Below are 11,229 nucleotides of genomic sequence, written 5' to 3'. Positions count from 1 at the left end.
GTGGATGTGAGGCTGTTTTCATGTGAAAACAGCCTCGCATCATTATGGTGAATCAGGGATTCCCCAGCTGAATTTGAAGAGATTCCCCCAAGCGGGGCTGATGGGATTCCTCCAGCCGGGGCTGTCACAGCTGTGGCAGAAGATCGCTGAGTTTTCCCATTGCTTTCAATGGGGTCGGCGCTGTTGCTACTTTTATGGCTGCTTTTATGATTCTTCGACAATGTTATACACCAATGTAGAGGACAAATGTTGAGCAAACTGAACCTCTTTTGGGTATAACTTTGCCAAAAGTTCGGTTCAAACCCAAACAAGATTTTTGCGAAGTTCGACCCAAAACAAGGTTCTACTCCATACTATTCATGGACTCTTGTAATGGTGTTCACTACATCAGCTTTGTTAGGGCATAGGAAAAATGACCAAACCTAAAGGGCGCCTCTTCTGGTGACAAACGTTTCTTCAGGATGACTTTGGCTTCACAAATCAAAAATATTAAACTTTACTGAACATTTCTATACCCGTTTACTAATATATATATATATAATGTATATACACACACAGAAATCAACCGTTACAGAATATAATCACACATATACTTACAATATAAATCTGTTTATTATACAATGTGCAGACATTAAGGTGCTTTCCAGAAATTTTTGTACAATGCAAGTGTATTCCTGCCGTAGCACTATATTAGTACAGGTAGTGCAGAGCTCCGTTTGCCATTTGGCTCCGGTCAGGGGCGTAACTATAGAGGGTGCAGGGGATGCGGTTGCACCCGGGCCCAGGAGCCTTGGGGGGCCCATAAGGCCTCTCTTCTCCATATAGGAAGCCCAGTACTATGAGTAAAGCATTATAGTTGGGGGCCCCGTTCCAGGTTTTGCATCGGGGCCCGGGAGCTTCAAGTTACGCCTCTGCCTCCGGTCATCATAATATCACAATGCGTTGTGGAGCCCTCCGTAAAAACTGATGCACGGTATTATATCTGCTGTAGGGCCTGGGCAGGGGTATGTCTGGGGAGGGAGACCACTGCAATGGCGTGGGGAGTCATAGGGTATCTTAACACGGGGCAGAAATGTTGCGGATTTGCTGCAACAGAATTCGTTGCAGATGGGATTATAGAAGTCCCATCCACCGCATAATTTGCCCTGCCGAACAGACTGCACACAGACCTATTAGAGCCAATGGGTCTATACAGGCAGGTTCTTATTACACGTACTATATAAAAAAAAATTGCAGTATGTCCTATTCTGGTCCAACTTTTAGGACTACGGTCATCCATTCAAGTGCAAAAAAATGGTGCTCTTAGTATTTCACTGATCGCTACTAAAATTGGGTCTCCATCAGTTTTTTTTGCATCAAGACATATGCGCTTAAAAACGGACTTACGCTGCGATACGGATGTCACATGGACATATACACATGTTAAATCAGTCCGTTTTTCATGCACCAAAATCGGACATGTGAATAAGGATTTCATAGGTCCTTGGGAGGTGAGTAAATGCCTCTCTAGCGCCATCCATCTGGTTTCACTTATACCCTTAGTCATATTGTAAGGCTATTAAAAGGTTGGACATTGACTTACAAGGGAACTTCAAAGAATTCCTTCAGGCCTTTCACAACGTATCAGTTTTCCCAGAGTGCTCCTTTAAGGCAGAGAGTTATTAGATGCTCACATAATGCTGGCCAGAAGGTCAAACAACCAATTCAGCTCTGCTATACCTGCATGTGACATTCTATATTATAGTTAAAGGGGTTGTCGGCCTTTTAATCCACTAATGAACTATCAGGTCATCAGTAGTTGATGGATGGGGGTTCGCTGCTTGGAACCTCTTTCCATCAGCTGATCGTCTGTCCTGCTGAAATCAATGGGAGAGCAGCACTGGTCCTCCACTTTCTACTTCTGTCCTGGTGAGGGCGTCTCAACTAGTCCTGGGCAGGAAGTGCCGTAGCAGCGTGGCTCCTCCACTTTCTATTTCTGTCCTGGTTAGGGCATCTCAACCAGTCCTGTGCAAGAAGTGCCATAGCACTGTGGCTCCTCCACTTCCTACTTCTGTCCTGGTTAGGGCGTCTCATCCAGTCCTGAGCAGGAAGTGCCATAGCAGCGCGGCTCCTCCGCCTCCTACTTCTGTCCTGGTAAGGGCGCCTCATCCAGTCCTGAGCAGGAAGTGCCATAGCAGCGCAGCTCCTCCACCTCCTACTTCTGTCCTGGTAAGGGCGTCTCAACCAGTCCTATGCAAGAAGTGCCATAGCAGTGTGGCTCCTCCACTTCCTACTTCTGTCCTGGTGAGGGCATCTCATCCAGTCCTGAGTAGTAAGTGCCATAGCAGCGCTGCTCCTCCTGCGCTGACCGCTGATGATAACATCCAGCCCTCTACACTGGATAGAGGGACAGACGATTAACTAATGCATGCGGGTCCAGAGTTTGAGACCCCTGTCCATCAACTACTGATGACCTATCAAGGGGATAGTTCATCAGTGCAAAAGAGTGCAGACAACCCCTTTAAATCTGCAGCCTTACATTGCCAGTGGTCTTTTTATGGCATAGGCTAAATTCACATCTGCACTAGGGAATCCGTTATGGGAGCAAGAAAACAGAATCCCCTGGATGAACAGATCCGTCTCATAATGAAACCAAACTGCGCCGAACAGACCCCACTGACTATAATGGGGTCTGCAGGATTCCTGCACCTGTCTGGCATTTTTACCGGCTTCATGCATGACTTTTTGTCCGATATTCCATGCTGGATCTACACCGGAGATGTGAGCAGAGCCATACATGTAGCCGCTGCAGCATTCTCACGTCAGATACTGATTACATCTTCCACCAGTCTAAGCTGCCCGACTACTGGGCATGCGATAGATCAGGATTTCCAATAGTAAGCAAATGAAATATATTTTTCATTGGTGAGGCCCATGCCTGGAAGGGCCAGCGTTAAAGGGATTGTCCAGGAACTGCTTTTTATTTTCTCCTAAACAGCGCCACTTTTGTCTATGGGCAGTATCTGATATTGCAGCTCAGCCTTTGAATGCTGATACAGATATAAGGGAGAACATAGGGGGTCAAACCCCCTTTGATGTGTCTGTCTCTACATGGCTGGACTTCTATATGATAAAGGAATGGCAGAGACAAAGGTCACATGACTATGTACTGTGATCTTATGGCTGTGGAGTGAAATAGACTTTTGGCCACGCCCCCAGAAAGGTCCTGGAAGTGTGAATGAGGACTAAGTCCCACCCCCAGGTGATGTTACGGCAGCGATCTTGGCTATATGTAATTATAGCTGCATCACAGGGAACAGCATCGTGTGAGAGCCTGCAGAGTGTGACGCAGCTAAAGGAGACTGCTGTCTAGTAGCACATGGGAGAGTGAGCCCAGCAGAGACAGGGCAGTGGGCCAGTGACTTGGCAGTGGTCCTTGTGTAGAGAGCAGCCACAATGGCTGTTATGGAATGAGAGCAGCACAGGAGGGAGTTGGTACCAGCCAAAGGCCCTGATGACTAGGGGCTGAAAATGTCATTGCACTGTGTGGAAGGGGAAAGAGTTTCCCTTCTTGTAGGGGATGTGGTTCCTGAAGCAGATGACAGCGCCATGGACCTGGACTTGGCAATAGTGCCATGGATGCAAAGCTAGACCGATCCAAGGAGGCACTAGTGTGCACACTACAGGGACTGTGACGAACTAATACAACAGAGGGACTGTGATAAAGGAAGTTGTTACTATGTTGTGTGACGTTGAGTAGTAAAGTGGGAAAGGTCATGCATGGCACCATGTGTGCAAAATGTGCCATGTGAAGATACAGTATGTGATGGATTGTAACGGAGAAACAAGGCACTTCGGGGTAGCAGTGCTATGCGAGATGATGTAAGACAGAAGTGCCCATGAAATATCGGTTTGCACCTGTGAGGATGGAGTACTACTATGGATATATGTAGTTACAAGAGTGACTGAAGTGTCTTCTCTAACCGAGAATCGCCCCAATTTAGATATGTATAGTGTGATATCACAGCAGGCCTCCTAGCATGCTTAAAAGAAGGTCCACGACATCAGGAGTTCCTCTACTAGGCGAGTAAAGATCAGATCTGTTGCTTCAGAAGGACAAAATAGTACATATGGACATATACGTTATATGGGACTTACAGTTCATTTATGTAACATTTAGGGTGAGCGTATGCGCACGTTTCAGCGCAACGAATTTGCGCTATGAAAGAGGTGGATTTGCACTGGTTTCGGGGCATTTTGATGGACTTTTTGTGCACGCATGGCACGTTCATTGGCAAGCAGCAGGCGAACACGTCCTGATTTAAATGAGGTCCAAATAGGTTCATTCTTTTTTACAGAATTGCGCAGCGTATTATGCATTTGCACATCTCCCTTAGAATTCTATGGGGACCTCTACTGCAGGAAAATAGAGCATGACCTATATTTTACCTGTGCGCAACAAAATGGATGAGGGGTATGAATCCATTGATATCACTTGGCTCTATTCTCTGCGTATTACACGTGCAAATTTTGCATGCGCAAAAACGCCCATGTAAAGAAGCCCTGAAAGTATCAAATTTCCCTCCTATGTAGTAAAACCAGTTTCTATTTTTGTGAAAAAAGTTGGTATTTTTGTGCCTCTGTCGCTCCCCGCTGCGGTGTAGTACCAACCCAAGGACTAGAGCAGCACTGTTTCTGCAAAACACCCTTGACGATGCTTGCAAATGCTGGACAAGCTCACCTCCTGATTGTTATTACACATTCTGCATATATGTGATAGATCAATGCCTCGTCATCAGCACGACCCTCCCCCCTGGGGACGCCTCATGGGAGGGGAATGATTTTTAAAAAATTGTTTAAGATGTTAGTCTACAGATGGTAAACTAAATCCTTATGATCTGAGTTGCACTATAATTGTGCAGTTTGTGCAGGTCCAGTTGCTGCTGACCTGCGGAATTAACCCTTTCCAATCCAATTTTGGATTCAGGGTTTCCTAAAACGATTTCTCTTTTTGCGGTTATACAACGGTGCCATCTGCTGGCTAAAGCGTGTGCGTGTGTGTCATAGAGGCTCCCACAGCACAGTGGCAGACAATAGATGGTAAGAATACCCTGTTGGACGTCTTCTGACATTGGAGCTGTACAAGCTTCAATCAAAATGTAGGAAGACGTCAGACAGGGGATTGGAAAAAGTTAAGGCTATGCTCTCACCAGGTAGCTCTGCTGTGGATTTTCTTTGTAGAATATCTGTGCAGAAATACTGCAACATTTACCGCAGCAGCAAAGCGGATTCAATTTAAAGAAATCTCATCCACATACTGTAGAAAAAAAAAACCTAACTAATTCAGTGCAGAAATTAACACACAGGTTAATTTTTAAAGCAACACTCTGAACAAAATTCTGTACCACGATCGGAAGGGGAGGGGGTGTATCACCTGCAGTTCTTCCATAAATCGGTTCCAGGTCCTGTTTTCAGCCAACATGACTGACGCAATCTTCACATTACCTAATCCCCATAGTAAACTGGTAGTGTTAGACTATCAGTGCACTATAACTGCTCTCTGATTGGGCAGAACGGCTCACATGATCAGCATTGGACAATCAGAGAGCAATGCATAGTGTTCATCAGGTAGTCAGAAAATGGATGTGGCCATTTTGAACAGCCAAAAACAGGGCCGAGAAACTAGGAGATCAGAAGGGCAGTAGGGAAGAGCAACTGCAAGTAATATACCCGCTGTCCCTACTGTCCCAGGACAGAAGTTTTTCCAGAAAGCAGAGGGTCACTTTAAATCCACAGAATGTCAATTTATACTGTAGATTTACACCACCGATTTGCAATGTGTGAAATTGACATAAAAATCCACAGCATTTCCGGATCAAAATCCCCAACAAAAACAACATTTATTTGTTGTGGCTTTTGTCGCTGGGGATTTCGCCGCCTCTTGGCCGTACAGTAATCACTTTGTACCCATAAACTTCTAATATATTAACAGGAACTGAGTTGTGACCCATGAAATTACAAACTTGAATCACTTCCTGTGTTATATTCAATAAACTTTATTGACATTGCTCATCTGGACAAACTCGTCAATCTGGTTCCATTCTGTGGATATGAAGAAACGTGATGTTCCTCGAGTATAGACACTTCCTTCAGTGCTTAGAGGTTGACTTGTGGCACATAGGTTAGCAGTTCCGATATGGTCTTCAATAAACCCCATTAATTTACTGGATTTCAAGCACTGAGCATGCAGAAGCCCAGGTTTTCTCTGTATGGTCGCTCGTAACTATTTTAGTGCATATTGCATGTAATTTATTGGAATTTCAATGTTCAATGCTCTTTAGTAGCAATCAGTAGAAGTCACAGCAGCCAAACCCAAACCAACTGGTCATTAATGGTACAGCCTACTGATATGGCATCATTCTCTATTGAAACATCCTCATTAATCATATGGGGAACACATTGCACTTTGCCATATTATGCTTTCTGTTGTCCGAGGCATGAAGTGATTCCAGAATAATCTGTATTGTTCATGAATAGCAATGAGTGAACTTTTGAAAAGTTTGGTATTCAGTTTGCTGAACTTTTGTAAAACGTTGGGTTGGGTCTGAAGAAGTTCAAATTAAACCAGAAGTTCACCAAAAACCCCATAACTGGTGTATAACACTGTCTAACAGCCATAAAGCCCGTATAAGACGCTCAGAGTGTTATACAGGGCTTTCATGGCACTTAAGGCTCATCTACACACTAAGACAATCTTTCAATCGATTGAAAGATTGACAGTTCTAGTGATCATTTTGCATAAAGTATTAATGGGCACTAATGCCCATTAGCACTTTATCAGCTTCATTTGAATGTGCATAAGCCTCCAGCAGCTGTTTGCAAATCCCAGCATGTTGCCTGGACTTTGCACTCAGCTGCATCGTCTTCTCACGGGCTGGCGCGGGCTGGCAGCTGAATACAATGTAATCAGCTGCTCCCGTGGAGAACACAGAGTGTGGTCCTTGCTATCTCTCTCCAGCTAAACGATGGATTTTATGCTTACCTAAAAATCATCGTTCAGCCAAAACAGTGAAAGATCGAAGCGCTTACACGCAACAATTATCGCTCAAAAGCCATCGTTTGAACGAATTGTGAGTAATAGTCGTTGCGTGTAAATGGGGCTTTAGACAGTGTTATACACCACTGTTCAGGACTAGTGTTGAGGAAAGTGAACCTGTAGAACCCTGTTTCAGGTAGAACTTTGCTAAAAGTTCAGTTCAGGCTTCTGTCGAACCAATTTTTCAGCAAAGTCCTACCCAAAACAGGGTTCTAGTGGTTTGGTTCGCTCAACACTATTTATGATTAATCGTTCCATCGTACCTTGGCCCCTATGCCTGGAGGGCCTATAGGCTCCTTTGCAACTATGTGGTCAATGCCATATCTTACCATGATAATTTCCCTACACTTCATTTTACTGCATACACACAGAAGTATCACACAAGACACACGTTTTTGCCCCAGAGCTTTCAGTACCTTTTTAATTCGACTCATAAGGTCAAAATGCAGTAGTTTGGGGAGATGTCTATAACGTTGTCCATATCTTTACATTGAAGGGGTTATATGAAAACATGTATGTAAAAGAGGTTGACCCGCAACACCACACACAGCCTATGGACAAGAGTGGTGCTGTTTCTGGAAGACAGCTTTCTTTCATAGACTCATTAAACCCCTTTAAGAACTTAACATTAACTTAACGCAACACCCCAGACTATTTAATTTTTATCTTTGATTGTACCTTTCACAGTATATGTAAAACCTCAACTTTTCTTATATGTGTCCCAAGAACACAACCCCTGTTCACATACTCACTTAGGACCGCCTTCAATATCCACAATAGAGAACCACACTGTAAGAATGGCTCCCATTGTGGCGAGTGGTCATCCGTATTTGTGTTACAAGGGGAGCCATTCACCTGCTACCACATTTCTACATGGTCACATCTAAATCAGCTCTAGTTCACCAGGGGTGCCAGGAGCTGAAACCAGGGCAACAGCACCCGGGCGCATTCTGAAAGGGGTTATCTCTGATGGGACAATCCCTTTAAAGTGACCCCTCCCAACACAGGAGGGGTGGACTGGTAATCCAATCCACCACTTTCTGGTCCTGTTTTAAGTCCTTCAAAATGCTAATGCCCTTTTCAGACCAACTAATCCCGTTAGGAATACCAAAGCGCTATACCTGCTCTCTGATTGGCTAAAGCTTCTCATGTGATTAACAATGGCCAATCAGAGAGCATTGTACAGTGTGTACTAACTAGATAGAAAATTGCTGCAGCCATCATGGACAGCTGAAAGCAAAGCCCCAAACCGGTGGATTGGCAAAGAAGAAAAAAAAATTTAGGTACTATATCAGTCCGCCCCTCCTGCGTTGGGTCAGAACTCCGTCCAGAAACTGGAGGGTCGCTTTACGGTTTTGCATTGCACACTTAGATGACTTCTTTGGCCTTAGACCTCACTCTTCCTTCCCTTCCTATACATTCTTTGGTGCTGTCTCCTACTTCTCCGTGCTTCTAGAAACCTGACCCCTAATGGTGGATCCATTACTTGCAGCCATATTGAAGATATCGGCGTTAGAATGGCTTTACAGTGAAAGCATGAATCCTTCCTTTATTGATGACGACAACAATATCATTAGATGATGTTGGCTGCAAGCTACACAGAGAATACACAATAGACTGATATCAATATGGGAACCATCAAAGCCCAACTCTACTGTGACCAGCGCTGTTCATCTCCTCCCAGCAGATCCCCTTCGTGTATTCTGCAGGCTTTTGTACCTTAGGTGACATGACCACAGGAAGTTCCTTCCGCCATACAATAGACTGCCTCTCCATGCTGCACAGACTTGTTTTACATCCCTAACAATGGACTGCAAGAAGCACAATAAATAATGCTGTTTAAAGGTGAAAGCATGCAAGAGACGAGGGAAATGTTGGGTACTGAAAAGGCAGGTATTGTGTAGCCCTTTGTAGAAAGGCGTTTGCTTTAAATGGAGACATAGAACCTTTCGTCAGTCACCGGCAGCATAGCAGGAACATATATCCAGTACTGAAATGTTGATATATATATATATATATATATATATATATATATATATATATATATATATATATATATATATATGTTCTGGCAACCATTTGGGCCAGAATAAATCAACTATTGAGAATAGGCACTAGGAATTGTTTAACTTTGTACATAATATTGACCAATACTTAAGCAACTAAGATTCACAGTTGAAGAAAATCTACTTAAAACATGCCCACTGAATGAAATGGGATACCTTAGATATAGAGATTATTACCCCCATTCTAAGCAGGACAGGCCTTTTATATAACATTCAACAGAAGTAGATATACTGGATGACCAATGGTCTGGGGTCTTCTCATTTGTGACGTCGTCTCCCTGATCTAAAATGTCCCTGTAGAGGTTGTCAGACGCCTTCCGATATATACCCTGTAAAGAGACAAATGCAAATACAGATATTGGACACATAGTAATATCCAAAAAATCTAAGTTCAAAGATTAATTTCATGATATGTCTTTATAGGAATCGGGGTCAGAAATGCTATCTTTTCTCCTTAGGGAGAGCACCTAGACGGTGAGTGAGGAGACTAAAATGGCTACGCACGCTCCTCTGGGTAATATGCAAATAAGTCAGATGGAATAAAACCTCCACAGTGCCACCTATTGGAAGGCAGCATTCCTTCAAGCCTTAAATAAGGGAGATGGAATAAATATAGGCATCGGATCGCCCTCCGTTTTTCTGTTAAGATTAATTCACATATATCAGTTACATCCGGCTGTTGTTTAATGCCCGAGCTGGACACAATTGATGACATTTTTGTGCACACCGGTTTGGCATCCATGAATGCACCAAATGCCATGACTGATCCTACTGAGCACTATGGGGTCAGTCATGGCATCAGTTTTCCTTTGCCATTTCACTACCAAGCCGGACGTATGGGAACGAGCCCTTACAGAGCTCCATATCCTCTATATAACTTTAGGCTGCTGGGCCCCAATATATAAAACCTGTAAAAGGGCCCCCCAACTAGAATGTTTAATTCATAGTACTGGTATATGGGGAAGAGAGACCTTAGGGCCCCCTTAAGGCTCCTAGGTCTGGGTGTACCACATTTTCTGCACCCATTATAGTTATGTCCCTGCTTCATGCAGTCATAGAGTTCACACCTATAGCCAGCTTTGCAACCATTTTTTAATTGCTTCATTGCATCTGGAATAAACTGTGAAGTAACTCTCCAAATAATCTTGATTAAAAATATCTTTATAGTTTTTTAGTGTACAGTTCCTATTCAAACTTATGTATCTCCATGGTAACAGACAACATACAACCTGTAGTCTGATCCTGAAGACAACTCCCTTCCATTTGTCCCTTCTTCTTACTAACATACCAAATGTATATTAGCAACAATAAGTCAATAATAGGTGACCACTGTGGCCAATCACCGGCCTGAGCGCTGCAGGGATTGGCGCAGCGATCATATGGTGTTGACGTGACAGTATCATTGCAACAAAGTGGGGAGAACAGGGACAATGACACTGGATCTAATAGGTAGATAGTGCTTGTTTTATTGTTTTATTCCATTTTCCAAAATTGCCTGTTTTGCGTCTGAGACCAGACAACTTCTTTAAAGGGAACTTGTCACAAGAAAATACCTTTTTGAACCGCCAGCACATTGTAATGGGGCATTACACAAGTAGTCCTCACATGCTTGCACCCAAAAACAAGCCAGTAAGCAGTAACTGGAAATATTACTTTATATCTTAAGTGCCCAAAACGTAAATGCCCTCCCTAGGGTCAAAGAGGTGCCATCAGCCCTCCGAGTTAGTCCATCATAGATGAAGCCCGACCTCTTCTCCCTTTCATCGCCAACCCCTGTATGAAGTGCTCCTAGCGCTGATGTCTCATTCATATGCCATGGACCCCTCTTGCCATGTCAGCATGGGTTTATGAGAGATTGCTCTTGTCAAATCAACCTATTCAGCTTATACGAGGAGGTAAGTTCTAGACCGGACCGGGGAGAGCCAGTGGATCTTATGTATCTGGACTTTTCCAAAGCATTTGATACTATGCCGCATGAAAAGTTGGTATATAATATGAGAATGATTGGTCTGGGTGAGAATGTGTGTAAGAGGGTGAGTAACTGGGCAGTGATAGAAAGAAGAGGGGGGGTTATAAATGGTCCATACT

The 11,229-nt window shown here is 43.8% G+C and overlaps 1 protein-coding gene across 3 annotated transcripts in view; it reads right to left on the bottom strand.

Annotated features, from left to right (window-relative positions):
- Positions 1 to 593: 593 nt before the first annotated feature.
- Positions 594 to 11,229, bottom strand: part of BNIP3 (BCL2 interacting protein 3) — a 52,548-nt gene continuing 41,912 nt past the window's right edge. For all 3 annotated transcript variants that reach the window (XM_066601191.1, XM_066601189.1, XM_066601190.1), the window contains exon 6: positions 594 to 9,470. In XM_066601191.1, the coding sequence (XP_066457288.1) occupies positions 9,448 to 9,470 (23 nt within the window). In that variant the 3' untranslated portion in view covers positions 594 to 9,447. The remainder of the gene's footprint in view (positions 9,471 to 11,229) is intronic.

Source organism: Eleutherodactylus coqui, chromosome 4 (assembly GCF_035609145.1).
Source record: "Eleutherodactylus coqui strain aEleCoq1 chromosome 4, aEleCoq1.hap1, whole genome shotgun sequence".
Lineage (NCBI taxonomy): Eukaryota > Metazoa > Chordata > Amphibia > Anura > Eleutherodactylidae > Eleutherodactylus > Eleutherodactylus coqui.
This window is presented reverse-complemented; position numbering and strand designations above follow the sequence as displayed.